This window comes from Canis aureus, chromosome 25 (assembly GCF_053574225.1).
Source record: "Canis aureus isolate CA01 chromosome 25, VMU_Caureus_v.1.0, whole genome shotgun sequence".
Lineage (NCBI taxonomy): Eukaryota > Metazoa > Chordata > Mammalia > Carnivora > Canidae > Canis > Canis aureus.
This window is the reverse complement of record NC_135635.1, coordinates 18,948,877-18,969,384: the sequence shown is the minus strand read 5'-3', so window position 1 is coordinate 18,969,384 and position 20,508 is coordinate 18,948,877. Positions and strand designations below refer to the sequence as shown.

Below are 20,508 nucleotides of genomic sequence, written 5' to 3'. Positions count from 1 at the left end.
GGTTCCTGATATGGTATAGATCATGTATTTCTAGAATGCACCATTTCATTGTCATCACATATTGTGCTTATCTAACTTCGTGTCCTATTAGCTAAAATTTCAGATTTTTATATCAAATTTTATGTCTGACCTGGACCTTTGCGATTGAAATTTATATTTCTCATTCTACCTCCATCCACTGTTGCTCTCCCACAATGTATTTGAATTTTCCAGCTTCTTGAGTTAGATGCTCAATTTATATATTTTTATATTTTTAAGGGCTGTTTAGGAAGCCCCTTTATACAGAGGATTATGATTTTTTTTCCTTCTAGCACATTTAGAACCAAGCAATCTCGAAATGCAATATGAACAATGCTTTAATGAATAGGATTTATGTGCACAGAATGCATAAACAACATATAACACATTCCAGACGTCGCATAACCGTGTAGCTGGGACCCATACTTTTCTTCGTGGTTCTATGGTGCAGCCACAAAAATCAGATAGACATGACAGTTTTTGGAGTAGGTGAAGTTCTCGCAATGACGGGTTGCCTCATTACTTCCTTCTGCTTAACCTCCTGCAGACATGCCGTGCAACTTAATGTCACTGCTACCCAGCAGCTCTTGCTCATGGCCAGTCAGATGCCAAAGCTGGAAGCCTTCATACATATCTCTACTGCCTTTTCAAATTGTAACCTGAAGCACATCGATGAAGTCATCTATCCATGCCCTGTGGAGCCAAAAAAAATCATCGACTCCATGGAGTAAGTTGGGTCATGTGAGGGGCCAGGAGGTCGGCAGATTGTTGTTCTCTTTGATTCTTTATAGTCATTCCTTAATGAGGTGACAAAGGGAGACAGTCTGGAAACAGCATGCTTTGAGAAGGTGCCGGCTGTTACTACCCTATCCCTGCGCTTCCCTTCCTCCCAGTGGGGAGGGAGTATAGGGCTTGGTAATGGGGGAGGATGGACATAGGTAAATCCCACAGAAAAGTTTTGTTAAGTAGTTTAGGATTATAATAGGTACAGGGGAATGCTTTCCATACAGATGGTTTTTCACTTCTTCATGAACTCAGCATGGTCACTAAGGGCAGTAGAGTGTACAGTAGCAAGGTTGCAGCAGCAGACCTACCCAGCTTCTGCAGCTTACTCTGTGTGTGACCTTGAGTGATTTCCTTGGCTTCTCCTTGCCTCATCCCTTCATTTGTGAAATGGGGCCAATAATAATGCCCATGTTGTAGTGAAGATAAATTGAGTTATATAAAGCAGTTAGTGTGCTAGGGAGTGTTGAATAGCAGTTAGTCAAAAAGTTAATAAAGAAGAGCTAATAGGTAAGGGGAAATCCTTCCAGGAGTGGCAGAAAGTGCCAGTCTCTTGGTCTAGCGGCCGAGATACACTCTCCTTATTGTCCTGCTGTGGAGGGACAACAGCAGGCTAGCATTTTTCTCTTCTCGCCTAGGAACAGGAACCACTTTGCTCTTAGGACGTGGGCCTGGTCTCAGAACAAGGATGTTTTTGTTTTCTGTGTCTTCATTCTTTTGTTCAGTTTACCGAGTTTACCTTGTCTAAAAAAAAAAAAAACTGCAAAAGAGTACGACAGCAGAGAAAATCGACTACTTCACAGTGAAATTTGTCAGATGTTAATTTCAGGCACTGCTGTATCTCTATTTGAGATACACTCTGTAAAACGAAGCTTAGCTAAATCAAGAGTTCATTCCCTTCAGGGCAACCATTTTTATCTCCTACAGCTCTGAGAATAGATATTTTTACCTGTCATTTTAAAATATCCAGGACAAAGAAGAAGGAAAGTCATCTAAAGGACCTGGAGTTTACCTAAAGTCGCTAATAAGCGATGATTTGCTTAAGTGGTGCAAAGGAACCTTCCAAGTGCAGAGCTTGTCGGGAGAGTTGGAGAAAAGGTGCTCTGATGCCCAGAGTCGGTACAGGAGGGTGGATGTGGAAAGCCTCAGTGCATTTGCAGATGGAATCGATTAGTTGTCTAGTTGTCGGTTAGCTGCCCTCCTAGGGTGCTGTCTCTCAGTAGATGTGGTGCTTACGTATTCGCTGTGCCCAGGAAAGGGGCAGACCTGCTTTGACTGCAGACTCTACTGCTGAGATTCCAGAGCCTTACGCTACTGTTGACCAGTCTAGCACCTGACGGATCACAGTGTGAGGTGAGGCAGTACAAAAGTCTTGCAGAGTTTGCCTGAGAAAAGAGACAGGAAATGCGGATTTGGTTCACCCCTGGTGAGGGCCTTCTCTAGGTACTCCTGCACTTCCTCCCTCCCTCCCTCCCTCCCAAACTATGTCCAGACACTCAGTACCCCTAGACCTCAAAGAAGAGGAGTTGATTTCTCTTCAGATGTTCAGCACTTGCCATCCTCCCCGACTCTGTGTCCCCCGGTAAAAGCAGGTAACTGCTACATGATCTATGATCAAACTGTAATTGGCATTTCTACAGAATTTACATCTGTCATTTACTGCTCCCCAAGGAGTATAATTATTTTTAAAAATACACAGCCAAACAGAACTAAAAATAAAATAAATTTTGTCTCAATAGAATAATTTTGCATGCAATCAAGGAACCAAGGCTTTAAAAACAAAACAGAGCAAGTCATAAGCACAATTTATTAACTCAGAATTTTATATTCAGGACCACATGTCCAGCCTCCTCTCCGTCAGCCCTCCCTTTACATTTGTGCTACGGCCCTACTGCAATTACTCCTCTTCCTCATGCCTCTCTGCCTTGGCTTATGGTGGTTCAGTTTCCAGAAGCTACTTCCACCTCTGCTTCCTGGGTTAATTCCTACTCGGACATCAGAGGTCTCCTCTGAAAGCCGTTGAGCTGAGGTGGCTTCCCCAGTGCCTCTAAGTACCCCGTGCCCACCTTAACCATCGCTCTTACACGGGTTATTCTAAATATCTGTGTTCTCTATTAGGCAATGAGCTTGGCAAAGGAAGGGAATGTCTCTTGCTCCTCCTGGCTCTCAATGCCAGTACGTGGTAGGGACGCCAGTGTTTGCTGAATGAATGAAATGTTGTTGCTGGAACGAGGTGACCACTGTTCACACTGTCGCGACTGAGGTTTTTGGGTTGGTTGGTTTAAACAAACATGGGAATAGATGGCAGGATTCCATAGCAAGCTTCTTATATCTGGGCGTGTGAAGTCCCATGTGTAAAACACCTGTATGTCCTCATCTTCTCCCTATTTCTGATGGCCTGTTTTTTCCTCTTAAGCTTCTAATAAAACCTATGTGTTAAGTCTAGAATAATGCTTTGAATAAAGCCAAGGAACCTTTTACCAGCTACACTGTTGGTTATGATGCTTTCAACAACCCCTATATCAGATGGAGTTCTCTGAAGGTTTAGAATAACAAATAGCATTGGAGTTATTCCGAATAAATATTAATTCACCTAAATTTAGTTACTTTGATTCAAGAAAATACGTTTTCTCTGATTTCTATTTTTGTAATTGACCTGTGGTTAAAACAAAGGTACTTTCCAAGATTTTTAGGTTTCTATTTCCCTTGGAAATTTTTACTAATAGTGGCCTCACGGGGTCTCGGAGCTGTCATTATTCTTGGTATTTCAGTGGTCCTCATGTTTTAAAAAGGAACCAGGTGTTAAACTCTAAGATGATCTCAAAGCTGTGCTCTGGGCTTTGTGATCTCAAGAAAATCACCCATGTGGGTGTGCTAATTAACTAGATGTGGGGGGAGGGGGTTGGAATCCTTCCACACTGTATCTGTATATCAAATCATCATAATGTACATTTTCAATATCTTACCATTTTGTCAGTTATACCTCAGTACAGCTGGGGAGAAAAGAAAGAAAGAAAGAAAGTCACCCATAACAAAATAAAGTAAACCTTTATTTTCCCAGAAAACCAGTTTAATGAGAATTCCAGTTCTAGGAAATAAAAAAGGATTTGCACTTTTTTGCCAGGAACTTTTTCAGTTGTGTAGGCCCGAGGGGTAAGGCTCAGTGGTGTTCATAAAGGGACTGGGACTGTGAACCCAAAGCTGACACCTTCCAGCCCTGCCCCATCCCCTTCCACCCACCTCATTCGGCTCTCCCAGCCTAAGACTGCCAAGCCTCAGCTCCCTTCCTTCAGCCTGGATCTGAAAAATTCCAGAATTACCTTGGTCCTGAGCCATGCCTGAAAGATAAAATCTGATTGCGTTAGTACAAACTTTTAGCGTGGTAACGTAACCACATTTTAACAACACCTGAAATTAGGAGTTGATGTTTTCTATTGGCATGACAAGCGTGGCCATTAATCAGCATTAAAAAGACAAACAAACAAAACAACAACAACAACAACAAAAAAAAAAAACCAGGCTTTTCTTTCTTTCTTTTTTTTTTTTTTTTTTTTAAGATTTTATTTATTTGTGTGAGAGAGAGGGAGAGAGAGAGAGAGGCAGACACAGGCAGAGGGAGAGGCAGGCTCCATGCAGGGAGCCCCATGTGGGACTTGATCCCAAGTCCCCAGGATCCCACCCTGGGCCAAAGGTGGTGCTAAACCGCTGAGCCACCCGGGTACCCAAAGCAGGCTTTTCTAGTTCTCCTTACTTGCCTGTGTCCTCGGCCCTTGTCACAACTACCGCAGGCATTTTCTCAGGGAATTGTGCCACCGTTCTTACTCATCTGTCTTTGTATTTCTAGCTTTTACATTTGGGGATTTTTACCTTTAGAAACTCCTGGGCGTAAATGGATGAGGGATTACCAATGAAATTACAGTTTTCCAGAATAACAGCTTAAGTAGGCTTATTTTTAAAAATGCACATAACTGACCAGGAAAGACTGCTGCTTTCCATCTTTTTTTCAGGCCAAGTTAACTCCACAAGGATTTCTGCACCTACATGAAAACTTGAGATAATTCGAGTTAGAAACTAGGAAAGTGGATCTATAAGTATTTACTGCTTTATTTAGCATATTTAATATCGTCAATGTGCATTAAGAAGGGAAGGACCGGGCAGCCTGGGTGGCTCAGCGGTTTAGCGCCACCTTCAGCCCAGGGCGTGATCCTGGGGACCTGGGATCGAGTCCCACGTCGGGCTCCCTGCATGAAGCCTGCTTCTCCCTCTGCCTGTGTCTCTACCTCTCTCTCTCTCTCTCTCACTCTCTCTCTCACTCTCTCATGAATAAATAAATAAAATATTTTTTAAAAAAATTTTTAAAAAATAAGGGAAGGACAGCTATGAATCATCACTGAGCAAGTATTGGGAGTAAAGACACTTTCATGGACACCCAGTTCCTTACGGTAATACTGTAGGGTTGGTAGTAGCAGCGTGACCTACTATGCTAATAAGGGAACCAAAGCTCCGAAAGGCTGAGGAGCTCTTCTGAAGTCTCTCAGCTGATAAGTTACAGGGACACCATCTTTTTCTGCAGTCTCATGATTCTGGTCACATGGCTCTGGCCTTTTTGGCACTCCCACGTACTTGGCAGTGTGAGCAATTAAAAGGTACTTTCCTCCAATATAGACTGTGTTCTCAGGGAGCTCCCAGTAAAACACAAAATAGAACAGTAAAGATGAGGAGTGTGGTAGAGCATACTCAGGTTGAGGGAGTAGATGGAGTGGAAAGGCCATCGGGGACAGGCACAGGATACGGACTTGGATGAGGAGGCACAGCATGGGTGGGTGGGATGGGGTCACAGACAAGCACAGCCCCTGGAGCAGGAAAACTGGGGGCATGGTTGTGATCCAGCTGTAAGTCCCCTTGGGCAGCACGGCTGGTGCATGTAGGGTGTATCACATGTTACAGGTATATCGCACATTAGAGGCCTAGCTGGGAAATGGGTTGGGGCCTCACTGAGATCTTGAACACCATGTGGAGGGTTGTATTTAATTCTGTAGAACAACAGGGATCCGAGGCAGAAGGGGCAGGTATGTGTGTGTAGCGAGGTGGGGTTACTCGGTTGGTTGTTCCATTTTGTTTCCATCAAAAAAAAAAGACGTTGATGAATGTGGGCTTTAGGAACATTAGTAGGGTCATGGGGGAGCGGGGGTAGATTCGCCTGGGCAGTGGCCAGAGGCAGAGACAGCCAGAACCTGCCTTGTTGTGGGGAGGGATCTGGAGCTGGGGAGTGGAGACAGCTACAAAAAAACCCACTTCTGTGTTGGGGAGAGAGAAAAATCGGTAGGATGTGGGGTGACTGCTTTGCACGGGGGCTTGCACACAGCTGTCCAATCAACTGTCAGCTTCGGAGACTCCATCTCTAGTGCCCAGAGTTTAATTCTTTTAAAGTTCAAGTCTACTGAAGGTTTTAGGCATCCAAGAAGCGATGCCTTTCTGAGAGCTAATCCCAGTTTGTTCAACTCTTACGTTTGTGGAGTGGCGTCCTTTCAGATTGGTGATTCCCCAGCTTGCCTGACCATCACAATCAGCGATCCACTTGACAAAAGCAAAGATTATCCAACTGTCACCCTCAAAGATGGGATTTAGAGGTTTTAAGATGGTACCCAGGGATCTAAATTTTGTCATAGGCCCCATGTAAGTCTTAATGATGAGCAGGCAAGTTTGGGGAAAAGTGTCTTAAATTGCTTTTCATTTCACGGCTCTCATTTGACATGGGGCTCATTCATATTCCAGTCACCAAAGCACTCTGGCCTCCCCACTCTCCTCGCTTTGCCTCTCCATTTCTAGATGCCGATGAAAAGCTCCTGATAGATTTGTACCTACTAAAAGTCACGCTTTTGAAGCTACCTGGCGTCCAGAAGCACAGCTAATCTGCCATGTGAAAAAGAAAAGGTGTTTTTTGATCAAACACTGACAGCAGCCAGCTGTGGCAGAAATACGGAAGGAAATCAAAGGTTGGAAAGTAGTTTTGCCCGCGTGCTGAAGAACACATTGTCAACACTAAGAGGAGCATCTATCCCAGGGGAAAGGAAAACACTCAGATACTTGTGGTTTTACTGTCACGATTGTATAGGCTTAAGATGGCATCTAAGCAGCTGGCAAAAAACTGAAAATGTAATGGGGCTCTATTTATTTTTTAAAAGATCTTATACATCTATTCATGAGAGATACAGAGAGAGAAGCAGAGACATCGGCAGAGGGAGATGCAGGCTCCGTGCAGGGAGTCCAATGCGGGACTCGATCCCAGGACCCCAGGATCATGCCCTGGGCTGGAGGCAGGTGCTCAACCACTGAGCCACCCAGGTGCCCCATTACTGGGCTTTAAATACACATCAGAGCCAGGTTAGATTGTTTCCTAGACAGACTGAATAATTTTCCTATTATCAGGCTGTTGGAGGTCAGAATAGGCACTCAGTGAAAGCCTGGAGGGAAACGCAGAGGCCGGTTCACCAGGAGCATTAGACACGGGTATACCCTTCTCCCCAGTACAAAGTCTACATGGACTCTGGAGCCAGCTCTGCCAAGTGGAAGTTGGTCAACATGTAGCCTTTCGGTTTCTCCACACTTTTCGTCGCTGCCAACTGGGTATTTTCACTTCCAGTTTTGCTTTGTCCCCTATAAACACATCTCCCTCCCTCTTTTCCTTCCTTCCCCATAGTCTCCCTCCAACCCCACCTCCTCCTGAGTTCATTCATGCTCTCCGGCCGCTGTCCATCTCAGCTTCCCAAAACAGTATTCAAAACACACACTGGCTGATTATTACCTTTGTAGATACATGCTCCTTGGTTGTTTTATCAAACAAATATAAAAATGCCTTAGATTTATTGGCTCATTTTGCTTTATCAAATAGCCCTAAGTGCGGTTGTGAGCATCCCTGAAAATTAGGACAGCTGTAATGAACACCATTTTTCATCAGTAAAAATCAAGGAAACAAGAAGATAATTCAGTGGAATGCAGGCGGAGGCACGGATAGTAGAAGCAGGCCATCCATAGAGCACTACAGCTTCTTTTTGCAGTCGTGTTCTTAGAAAACTATGAAACCAGCATTTGTGGGTTTGTTTTTTTTAAGATTTATTTATTTTAGAAAGAGAGAGAGAGAGTGCTGGCAGGAGTGGGGGGGGGCAGAGGGAAAGGGAGAGAAAGAACCTCAAGCAGCCTCCCTGCTGAGCTCAGAGGCCAACACCAGGCTGGATCCCAGGACCCTGAGATCATGACCTGAGCTGAAACCTAGAGTCAGAGGCTCAACTGACTGAGCCACCCAGGTGCCCCCAAACCAACATTTTCTAAGATAAGCTAACTCACCAAGATTGGTAAAGCCTCCAAGTGTTACCCGTTCCATGCACACCAACATCAGTGACAGACAGCTGGTCTCAGCTATGGGCTGTATCATCCTGGTGCGTGGCTAGCTTCTGATGTGTTCTTAGAGTTTTTTCCTTTACAAACTTAATGAAATTAGGCTGTATTTCTCCTGACCCGGTTATTGCAATCTGCACGTGTTCACTGAAAGAAAAATGGTCAGTTAATCCAGTGCCCATCATCAAATCAGATGAGGTAAAGGTAACATCGTCATAAAATGGAGAGGTGCCTAATTTATCCCACACGCTTTATCCCAAAGCTCAGGTGGCCATATAATTGGAAAATCTTCTATTTTTCTAAGTATTTGGAGTTGTTTTTATTCTAGGAACTTCTCGACCTTTCCCTATTCAATTGAAATCAAAAGGCAGGGGATCCCTGGGTGGCTCAGGGGTTTAGTGCCTGCCTTTGGCCCAGGACGTGATCCTGGAAACCCAGGATCGAGTCCCACATCGGGCTCCCGGCATGGAGCCTGCTTCTCCTTCCACCTGTGTCTCAGCCCCTCTCTCTCTCTTTCTATGTCTATCATGAATAAATAAATAAAATCTTAAAAAAAAAAAAGAAATCAAAAGGCATTTGAGTGTCTAGAAAACACTCAGCACTAATCACAGCAAAGCAAGAAGGAAAACCCAAACATTACAGACAGTGCTCATGTCCCACTCCAATATCAAATGAGAGTTATTAAATTTGAGAGTTGTGTTTCTGAATAAATATCGGCATAAGCACATCTTAAATGCTCACTAATTCATCATGGGAGCAAAGTGGTAACAGCTAAGATCTTTTTACAATCAAAATAGTATGACTGAGCTCAGTCCTTTACGATAGGAATCAATGTACCAAACAGACTAATTACAAAATCATACCAACATATCTACATAGCCTAATTTTTAAAACCCATATTATAAGAAATGGTTAACCGCATAGATCTGTCAGTTAAGAAAAACATTAAATATTTAATTGACAGTGATTTCATTGCTTTCTCTGAGAAGTGCAGATAGGCTTTGGGATTATCAAAATGGTTCTGACATCTTTAAAAAGATTAGGCGGGTGTCCTGGTAACTCAGTTACTCATGATACATGTCTTTTTGTAAGTAGGGGTGTTCGGCAATCACTGTTAAAGCCGCTTCAGAGTACTCTAATCGCTCCACTTGACAGACTATTAATAGTTATTAGAGAACTTCAGCGTTCGTGGGAAATCTCTAGAAATAATTACCAAGTTATTACCATAGGCTGTAAATAGAGCTTCAAAGTGCATTTCATAGATTTGTTGAAACAGGTTGTAAGTCTGCCAAATGTCCCTGCTTTTATTCATTGAGGCATTGAATGGAATTCTACACTGAAAAGCTAAAGCCTGCAGGATTGGTGCACCGGGTGTTAATCGGACAATGTTGAATGAGCAGGGCTGCTTCGGAAGCACCCAGGGTGAGAGTCTCTAAACTCCGCCGACAAAGCACGTGGCGTACTCCTGGGCCCGGCTGGCACCCTCAAGTGTCCTCAGGGGTGTCCTCATGAGCCAGTTGGAACGGAAATAATTGATGATAATTAGAGATCATATGTAGTAAAGTAGTAGGTTGCGTGGCTGTTGAATTTATCAATGTAGGTGGGAGGAAGCAGGACTCAACTGGTAAGACTGGGCTTAGCGCAGAGCAGAGAGTTCATCCAGCAGCGCGCAGGATTTGGACTCCTACACACTCAACCTTGGTGGCCTGTGTGTGGAATTCCAGAATTCAAGCAAGAAAGGGAAAGTTTTGTTTGATTATGTTTTGTTTTGGGGTACTTTTCTCCTCTCTCTTTTTTTTTTTTTTTTTTTTTGATCTGTTGTCTAACATATGTTGCTAGAATTCTTTTTTACTCTATCTGTAGGTGGTTAGACGATGCTATTATTGACGAGATCACACCCAAGCTGATCGGGGATCGGCCCAATACTTACACGTACACCAAGGCCTTGGGAGAGATGGTGGTGCAGCAGGAGAGTGGGAACCTAAACATTGCCATCATAAGGCCCTCCATTGTGGGGGCAACCTGGCAGGAGCCTTTCCCGGTAAGCGGCCGCTCACCTGGATTCCTCGCTTTGCTGCCAAACCAGAGTCCTACTCACCCAATTACTTTCTGAGGTCCTTCTCTCTCTCTCTCTCTCTCTCTCTCTCTCTTTCTCTCTCTCAAAATGTGTAGCTGAGTGCAGCATATCAAACGCAAACCCATTATATTAGGACAAAATTCCATGTTTGGTTCAGGATTTATCCAGCATGAGGCTCGTCCGGGGTTTACACTGCCTCTGCTAGAGTTGGGTGGGAGTCTTAAATTAGCTTCTCATTAACCCTTGGCTGAAAATTCCCATGGGGGATAGTTTTAGTTCTTGGCTTCCCCACTATAGTTTAAATATACCAGAATGTTTCTGATGGCCAAATTGGTAATATTATGACTGCCAGGGTAAGTAAGTAAGGATCACAAACTTCACAGAAGGTTCTCAGTTTAGGAATAATTAATTTTTGCACCTGTATACTACGGTATCCTTTTAAAAGCACACTGAGCGATACCATCTTTTTTGAAGCAATTCTGTGAAACTTTAGGGCCAAAAAAATTTGAGCTCTGTTACTGACTGAAAAATGCAGCCTTTTGAATGGTCTCATCTGTAAAACTGAGCTAATGCTGTTTAAGCCCCATACTGGACCCATTCTGGAGAGCTGATCAAATGAGACAAGGTAGGAAGAGTGTTTAGTGTAGTGCGTGGTCCTCAGTAGAAGCCTCAACGAATATTAAGCCCTTCATCTTCTCTTTTCTTTCTCCTCTCCTATTTTCACGTGCATGTTGACTTTTACAGATAAAGAAACAGACATAATAAGGCCAACTGCCTTGCTTAGGGCTTCGGAGACAAATTCAAAAGGATGTGTTTGTCTAATTGCTCCTGAACATATTTTTCCTGCTAACATCTCTAAGCAAGCTAATACAAATAGAGTATGGACACTAGGACTTTTCAAATGTTCAAGAAATGGATAGTTCCCACAAACCAGGTTAGATATGTAGTGTTCTGGAGAGTTAAAATCAGACCCAAGGTGAAGAAAAATGATGGTTAATGAGTTGGTTATCAAGTTGTGATATTAACTCAGCCTCTAAGATATCATAAAACAACCTGAAGCTATGACTCCTCCTATTAAAAAAAAAAAAATGCTGCAGAATTTTCATTCTTGCACAAGTTCAGAAGTATCCAGTGCTTTGCCACTGACCCCTGTTTGTGATCTTAGATATACTGGATAGAACCTTCTGTTGGCTGGGGTTCAGTGCTGTTGTTTTGACACTTACTGAGATCAGACTGCGGACACTGCAGATGTGTTATGAGTTTTCTGACATGTGTAACCAATACAGATCTTTTTTCTTTTAGGGTTGGGTTGATAACTTAAATGGACCTAGTGGGCTCATTATTGCGGTATGTATAATAATATAGAAATAACTCCTTGAAAGGTAATGGAGCAATAGGAACAAAATGCTTAATGTTGGTTTTGCTTCATTGATCCCAAACCATAAATGTTACTTTGCTTAACTACTGTTGAAAGCAACTTCATCTCAGTGTTGCTGATTGGAAAATAGAGGCGGGATGAAATTACTTTCATCATTTGTGGATTTTATTATCAGGAAAAAAAGAGGTTCTGTGATATCATCAGTTATTATTTAGGAGTTCTCGTTTTTGCAAAGCCTGAGCATCAAAGACCATGTCTGTATTTCCTTTTGATTACCACAAGATGGGAGTGTTTCTTCCTTTTTGCTATTTATCAATAGCTCAAATTAGTACAGTGTTTGCCAGAGGTGAGGTGGAAGGATAAACAGAGCACAGAGGATGTTTAGGGCAATGAAATACTCTGTATGCTACTATAACAATGCATATGTGTCATTATGCATTGTGCAAACCCATATAGTGTACAACACCAAAGGTGAGCCTTAAGGTAAATAATGGATTTTGCTAGTAATGATGTGTCAGTGTAGACTCTTCAGTTTAAGAAATATGCTTTCTGGTGAGGGATATTGATAATGAGGGGGACTGTGTGTTGGGGGAGCAGTTATATGGGAAGTCTCTGTACTTTGTCTCAATTTTTCTGTGAACCTGAAAGTGCTCTAAAAAAATAAAATCCTAAAAGAAAAAAATTAATATTTAAAAAAATCAGTGGAGTTTGAAATAGGTTAATTCTAAGTTCTAGGCTATTGAAGGAGCCGTGGTAATCTAGACATGCTGGTTAGACATTTTTTTTCAGATGTTAACAAAAAGCAAATAAGCCACACTTGTCCCCCATTTTATGTTCCTATTGAAACTTCATGATCGTGAATTTAATTAAACCTCTTTGATTTTTTTAATGTCTAAAAAAAAATACACAAAAAGGGGGGAAGCAATAAAAATCAAAGATTTTTTATTTTTATCAAAAATTCTCAAAGATTATTCAATTCTTGATTACAATATACATTCAAGAGTTAATGTGTGTGGGTAGACATGTTATGTCTATACATAAAAATACATCAATAACTAGTTCCCAATAGATACAAGAAAGAAAAGCCACCAATAGGAGCAAAATTTTCACATATAATGAATATAGAAAACACTTTTCCCCAATAGTCTTCTCCCAGACAAGGAGAAACAGCAGGGCCTCTAGGTCAGCGGCCCTCTGGGGGCATCTCCCTGCAGCGAAGGCTGATCTAGTTGACGTGAGGCCTGACCCAGTTCACAGTTCACGCTGAAGCACTGTTAGACCAGAAGCACATCTCTACTCTTTAGGACAATGAATAGGAATTCACTTCTGTCCGAGTTTAAATCTTATTAGAAGTGCCATGCTTCGGACTGCTTCTGTTCCTCTCAGAATTAGGTCCCACATGAAGTAACATACAAATGTAAGAGTGAATTTGTGACTCCTTGTCAACGACAGTGACAGCAAACTTCTTTCTGATTTCTTTGTCGCGGCCCCTCTCTTTTTGTTCTCTACCTGCCTTCAACTCTTTCTTCTTTAAAGCTGAGTTGGGGGTGAACATGTGAGAACTTAGAAGCCGCATATTTTAACATGATCCTAGAGTGAGTTTTATTATATTATTTGCAAAGCTGCAGGATGCCTGGGTGGCTCAGTGGTTGAGCATCTGCCTTTGGCTCAGGGTGTGATCCTGGAGTCTTGGGATCCAGCCCTGCTCAGCGGGGAGTCTGCTTTTCCCTCTCCCTCTGCCCCTCCTCCTTACTCCCTCAAATAATAAATAAAAGAAATGGTAAACTAATATTAATGGAAAATGTGGGAAACCTTAATTCTTAAAATGTCTTATGAATTTTTAAATGTGAAAAATTTCTCTTGGTGTTTGTTAATTAAATATATTAACCTCTCAAAAATTTGAGGAACTCAACTCCCTAAAGGAACCTGAGGACTTGTGTGGAAATGTTGGCATTTGGACTTGGCTGGGGGGTTGGCTAGGCAGAGAGAAGTCAGCCTTAGCGCGAACCTAGGGAGCTGTGAGTCGGTCGGTGTTAACTATTATTACTAGCAGCATTTAGTATTAGCCCCCGCTGTTACCTAAAACTTGGTTCAGTATTTAATGTTCTTTTTCCTGTGCAGGCTGGTAAAGGGTTTCTTCGGGCCATAAGAGCTACTCCGATGGCTGTGGCAGATTTAATTCCCGTTGATACAGTCGTCAATCTCACCTTGGCTGTAGGATGGTACACAGCAGTTCACAGGTGTGCATGTGGAAGCTGACTTTCAACAGTTTGATGAGAAGGAGGATGCATATGCTAGGCTTATTTTCAAAATATATGCATTTCATTATAGAAGACCCCAAATGTCAGAGAGGATCTGTTTCGATATCTTACATAGTTCTTAATATGCCATTATGTATTCATGGAGGTGTTTTATAGATACTGCGTAGTATTTTGTATAAAGTAACAAACTCTTTAAATCATTTAACCATAAAATTCTTGATAACCAAAAAAAAAAAAAAAGCTTTTTCTATTCAGTAATCTAAAATACAGCTCCCCTTTTTAAGGCAAAGGTAATAAAAAGTAGGTGAAATAAGGTCATCTTTTATATTTTATAGAACTGCTCATTTCCTGATAAATGCCAAAAGTTCAGATCACCAGATGGGGGGGCTATTACCTAGTACAAAAAAAAAATAAGTTGTTTGTATATTTGATTCATAGCAAATGGCAAACAACTAAATTTTTTCTTATTCAAAGTCAGCCATTTAGATGTTTTGCAATCCATCAGGGCTTAACTGTACTTAGAAGAAAACATAGCCTATATTTTGCCCAATAAGCATATCCAGAGGTTAGCAATATGATCTGCTCTCTCATTGTCAGGGTACTTCCGTTTGCTCCCTAAATACATCAACTTATTGAGATCTCTTTCACATGCACACGCACAAACACATACACTTTCCTAGTCTTCTTCCATTTTGCATTTTTACCCAAAGAAGGAACAAAAAGATGGAAGTGTTGCCTTATTTATGGGAATTATTGAAACATCTTTGTCTACATGTTATTTTCCCTTATCTTTCTTCTATCCGTCCTCCATTTTGTTGTGCTTATTTTTTATTTCATTTTCCAGGCCTAAGTCAACATTAATCTACCACTGTACATCTGGTAACCTCAATCCTTGTAACTGGGGCAAAATGGGTAAGTGCCTCTAGAAATGTGACTACTAACAATTAGTGTCTGCCCACACACTATTAGTATCGACCACAGGGGGAAAAAGGTGACAAAAATGGGAGCTTAGAATCTAATGGGAGAAAAAGATGAATAATAAATAAGATAAAATAATTAATAATTATAAATGTGTAAGAGTTAACTAGAATGTACTGTGGACCATCAAAGAAAGAGGATCGGCGGGAATATGTACATGACTGTAAGCAATAAGGGGTCCACTGGCTATAAACATTTTAAAAATAGATAAAACTGAGTAAAAGTCAGCAGTTAATAAGTAATGTCGGTGAGGAAATAGCCCTCCTGCTGAGGTGGTGGCTCCCATGCTCAAGTCCCTTGTACCCTGGATACATCACTGAGACTGAAATCATCAATGACCAAGTAGATTTAGAAGAGTTCAATAATACTACCTTATGTTACTGAGAAATACTCTTTATCAATGTATACAGTGAGCCGTGTGACCTCAAAAGTATCTTGTTGAAGTAGTTAATCCTGCACATGATAGAAAATTAGCTAACCCATCTTACACTCCTTTGTCAATTTAGTTGATTTTCAGCAAATATCTGAAACTTTTAGATCAAATACTTTTGTTTAGATACTAGATATAGAAAAAAAAAAACTCACATGTACGTCATTTGTTAGAATCTGATTTCCAATTCAGAGCACTCTGCTATGCTACTCTGTAAAGTTGTCACAACAGTAAAAATGAAATGAAATTATCTACTACCACCAAGGTCCTTTAGATCATATATTCAGTTATTTAGATCATATATCTAAATAATTCTGAAGACATTTGGAAATAAAAATAAATCTCCTCTACCTCAGTAACAGAATTAAGACATCACTCATAAAAAGAGGTAGTAATGGAAGCAAACAAGGTATGTTGAGCTCCTAAATAAGAAGGTGCACATGTAAATTCCATTTCTGAAATTCCAGTCTTCTTCTATGCTGAAATCTCTTATCTGTCTTATCAAATTATACAATGTCATAGTTGAAGGTAATCTTAAAAATAATCTAGCGTCCTTGTTTTATTTTATATATGAAGCCCCAAGATAGTGAAAGATCTATTCAAATTCATATGGAGAGCTGGTACCTAAAATAGAAACAGAAGACGGTCTCTTGTGTCTTCTGGATGTGCAGTAACAATTCCACTAGTGATTCTTAAAAGTGAATATGAACCCCTATGGGAAGAAAAGTTCAGATTCCTGGGTCAGATATTTCTTGAGAATCTTCTCTGTATAAAGAATATATATATATATTATATACATTCCCAAGTAATACATTTTAAGGAGGACCAATAATCACATTACCATAATAACTGATATCTTTATCATAATTGAATAATGAACTTAGGTATATTCTTTGAAAATTTTTCATAGATAAAATCATTTAATTCAAATTAATGTTTTTTGAAAAATTCTTTATTTTACAAATGTACATTAAAGGTTTTTAACTAGGTTTTATCTACATAACAATATAAAAAATTATTGTGAAAACAAATCTGGAGACAAGAGTGGACAATTGAGTCTGGGATATTCACAGAGAAGCAGAAATACCAAAGAAGTAAAAGACTGGTATTTAAAGTGAGCCAATGCAAGGGAATCCTGCCTCCATATTGTTTTTCACTTAAACCACTATGAAAGCTTTAGGTAACCTTTTATAAAGGTTTAAGTAAAATATGAAGAAACTAAAAATATATATATATATATATGTATATATATTTATTTGAAGAAACTCCCCTGATGGTTCTACAAGTGATGATCCAACCTAGGAAATAAGGCCCTCAGTCTCTGTCTTGGGACTTTCAGAATAGACTAGATAATCTGGGAACCGAATAATGGATTTAAGCTTTTCTGATCAATATCTCACTGTATTGATTGAAACTACTTCCCCAAGAAGTTGTTTTAGAATAAAGGCTTCAAGATAAGGACCCAATGTGTAAGCCGTTCTCATTATTTGATTTTGTAGGTGAACTTTTGCCTGGCACAAATATCTTCGTATTGTTCTCACAGATTGATTCTTGACTCTACACAGCAAATCACTAGTCTTTATCATTTTGACCCACTGCAAATGCCCTCCACTACAGTGGGCTTACATGCTCCTAAACTTAATACTATTATATATAAACTTATATATTATATATGTTATATATAAACTTAATACTCCTAAAAAAATACTATTTTTTTTTTCCCGCAGGATTCCAAGTCTTGGCAACCTTTGAAAAAATCCCATTTGAGAGAGCTTTTAGGAGGCCATATGCTGACTTCACAACCAACACCATCACAACCCAGTACTGGAATGCAGTCAGCCACCGGGCTCCTGCCATCATATATGACTTCTATCTGAGGCTCACGGGAAGGAAGCCCAGGTGAGAAGCTGGGTCAGTTGCTTTAAGAGTGTTGCTACATGGAAGATTAGGGCCCCAAAGTCCTTAGCCCTCCTTTCATCTGGGGATTAAAGATAACAACTGAATCTTATATAAATTTGGGACCAACCAAAGCAGTAGTAATGAGAAGCCCCAAAGGGACCCGTACCTTAAAAATCCTCCATCATAATAAAGGAAGTTAAATGTTGAGGAACTTGCTTGGTGAATTCAGCAAGTAATCATTCACCCAAAAAGCAAAGCAACTGAGACTCTAAGTCTGGGGTTTTCTATATTGTTAGGTAATCTTAAAATTGTGCAATAATGGTAACAGCCATGCCACACACACACACACACACACACACACGCACACACACACACACAGGATGATGTGAGATGATTTCATTTTCATTCTCACAACAATCCAGAGAAGATGTAATCAATACACCAATTTTACAAATAGGAAATAGAAGCTAAAGTAGCTTAGAAGTGGCAAAGATCTGCAGAAACCTGAGCTAGATTTACTGCCACCTAGAGGTGAGTAAAGAAATTAAAGGGAACAAGGTAGAATGAAATGTGCTGATGCTGAGGCAGCTCTGTCGCCATCTAGCAGTTGACGTAGGAAACATCTCTTTCTGTCCCCCTTGAGGAATTTTATATTGTTGTCTGAAGAGTCATTGTTATAATTACCAAAGGCAATCTCTGCAAGCAAGCACAGGAGCATGAATAGCATTGCTTTCTGTGCTAGTCTCTTTATAGGAGGAAGACTTTATTGCTGTGTTTAATTTCTGTCCTTATTAGCAGTGCAAATAGCTAAAACTATTAAATAGTTCAGATAAATGCAATGTTGCATTTATCTGAATTTCCAGAGACCTTATTTAAAGCTCATAATTCAGTAATCATCAGTTTCTTCTTGAGCAAGGTGAAGAGAAGATGCTGTGGCTATGGGAAAAATATTTGTAGGGGGCTTATTATATAAAGGTGGGAAAAGAAGGAAAACCAAACATTGTAGGCAGAAATGCTGAAGACTTTAAAATTTATCAGGGTTGGAAGAAGACCTCGATAAAGAGCAGAGGTCCATAAGTAGAAAAAAGGAGGAAGGGAGCCAATAAAAAATCTTTATGAATTTTGTTTGTGAGAAATTAAATATTTGTGGGAAACAGGTAGATTTCTTTTGTGATAGGAATAATCTTTATGGCAGAAAATGCTAGAATCCTTCTAGACCCTTCTTCTTCCCAGATGTTTGTGTGTAGTCTTCCATGCATTTACAACCATATAGAGACATATATAAATATAGTGTTGCTTTGAGGTGTGTGTGTAAATCAAGCCTACATATTTACCCACTTTTTTCACCAATGTTCCTTGAAAATCTAAGTCATTCTATCTAGTGTTGTCTGTTTTTTCCTATCACAAACAATGGGGTAATGAGTATCACTGCATTTTTTTTTAGAACTTGCTACTGGGTCTGGGGAGGATGCTGAGGAGTGTGATTGCTGGATTGGAGGCTATCTGGAGTTTGTGACTACCGCTAGGTTGCCCTAAAGGAAGGCTGCCAATTTGTACTACCACATCAGCACAGGAGAGGAAAAATGTGTTAATTACCCTCATCAATACTTAGCAAAAAATCAATCTTTTGAATTGTCAAACTAATAGCAATGAATGACATCTCTTTGTTATTTTGATTTGCATTCCCCTGATTGCTGGAAGGGCCGAGCTTTTATTGTTCACTGGACAATTTTCTCCTCTGGGAGTTGTCTGCCTCTGCTTCTTACCTATTTTTCTATTGGATTGTCCTTATTAATTTACAGAAATTCATATTTATGTGCATAAATATATATTTAATGTATTTTCTCCAAGTCAATTTCTTCTCTCATAGCTTTGATTATGAAGCTTTATTTAATACGAGGGGAGTACATATAATGTAGGTCTAAAAGCATGGAGTTAGACTGTGACTTACAGATTTAAATCCTGGCTTCACCACGTGAAGCACCATATGAGCTCTAAATTACTGTTTCTAATACCTTACTGCCTCATCTGTAAAAAGGGACAGTAATCATTCCTATTTTATAAGATTTTATGTAAGAGGGCATAGAATATAGTAATCACTATTATTGTTAAAGAAGTTTTAGATTTTTATGTGATTAAATGAATCACTTTTTTCCTTTATTGGTTTTACATTTTATGTGTTAAGAAGACCAGGCAGCCCAGGTGGCTCAGCGGTTTAGTGCCACCTTCAGCCCAGGGCGTGATCCTGGGGACCGGGGATCAAGTCCCATGTCAGGCTCCCTGCATGGAGCCTGCTTCTCCCTCTGCATGTGTCTCTGCCTCTCTGTGTGTGTCTCTCATGAATAAATAAAACCTTAAAAAAAAAAAAAAGACCTTCTGTACCTGAAAGTAATAAATGTACTTTCTAAAAAAAAACAAAACACAAAAACTATGATACTGATATATTCCTGTACATAGGGTATCATTCTACAATGATTATTTTTAAAAATTAAAATAAATTATTGAAATCACATCAATTACATGAGAGCTGTAGGATGGATAATTATCCATTTGGCTGCTACAGAAGTATCATAGACAGGGCAGGTTATAAACAACAGAAATTTCCCTCTCACAGTTGTGGAGACTGGGCAGTCTAAGATCAAGGGCTGGTGGATTCAGCATCTACTGAGCGCCTGCTTCCTGATTCCTAGACAGCCATCTATGCTGGAAAGGCCAGGAGAGATTTCTGGATTCTCTTTTAAAAAGGGCACTAGTCACCTCCTAAAGTCTTCTCTAAATACTATCACATTGATGAGAATAGGTTTAAGTATATGAATTTGGAGAGGAGGGGGATATAAATATTTAGTCTATAGCAAAAATGTAAGATAATAATAGCCAGATGAAACCCTATTATGATGCTTGTATCAGGGAATAAGGAATCTACCTTCTGCCTAAGAATTTCCCATGTACAATAAGTCATTGGGTATATAAGCATTAGGACTTGACCAGAAATAAGACCAAATTCCCAAAATAGCATCATAAGTCATTACTGGGTCAAATGGGTAGTCACTACTGCCAAAACTGGCCCGAGATAAATGTTGTAGAGGCCAAATGTTCTATAGGCTAAATTGATTTGTAGCCAGAAGATCTAGGTTGATGCATTAGCTGTGTGACTTTGAACCGTTAATCCTTTTGTAAGATGAAGGTAAAGAATGTAGATCTTTACCACCGGTGAGGATCAAATAAGAGCAGGTATGAAAGTTTTCTATAAAAAAAAAAATTTAAAAAAAGAAAGTTTTCTATAAATGGT

The 20,508-nt window shown here is 40.2% G+C and overlaps 1 protein-coding gene across 8 annotated transcripts in view; it reads left to right on the top strand.

Moving 5' to 3' along the window:
- FAR2 (fatty acyl-CoA reductase 2) overlaps positions 1 to 20,508 on the top strand; it is a 131,918-nt gene that overhangs the window by 104,977 nt on the left and 6,433 nt on the right. For all 8 annotated transcript variants that reach the window (XM_077870581.1, XM_077870579.1, XM_077870583.1 and 5 more), the window contains 6 exons: positions 566 to 745; positions 10,060 to 10,237; positions 11,576 to 11,620; positions 13,773 to 13,891; positions 14,757 to 14,824; positions 17,048 to 17,219. In XM_077870581.1, the coding sequence (XP_077726707.1) occupies positions 566 to 745; positions 10,060 to 10,237; positions 11,576 to 11,620; positions 13,773 to 13,891; positions 14,757 to 14,824; positions 17,048 to 17,219 (762 nt within the window). The remainder of the gene's footprint in view (positions 1 to 565; positions 746 to 10,059; positions 10,238 to 11,575; positions 11,621 to 13,772; positions 13,892 to 14,756; positions 14,825 to 17,047; positions 17,220 to 20,508) is intronic.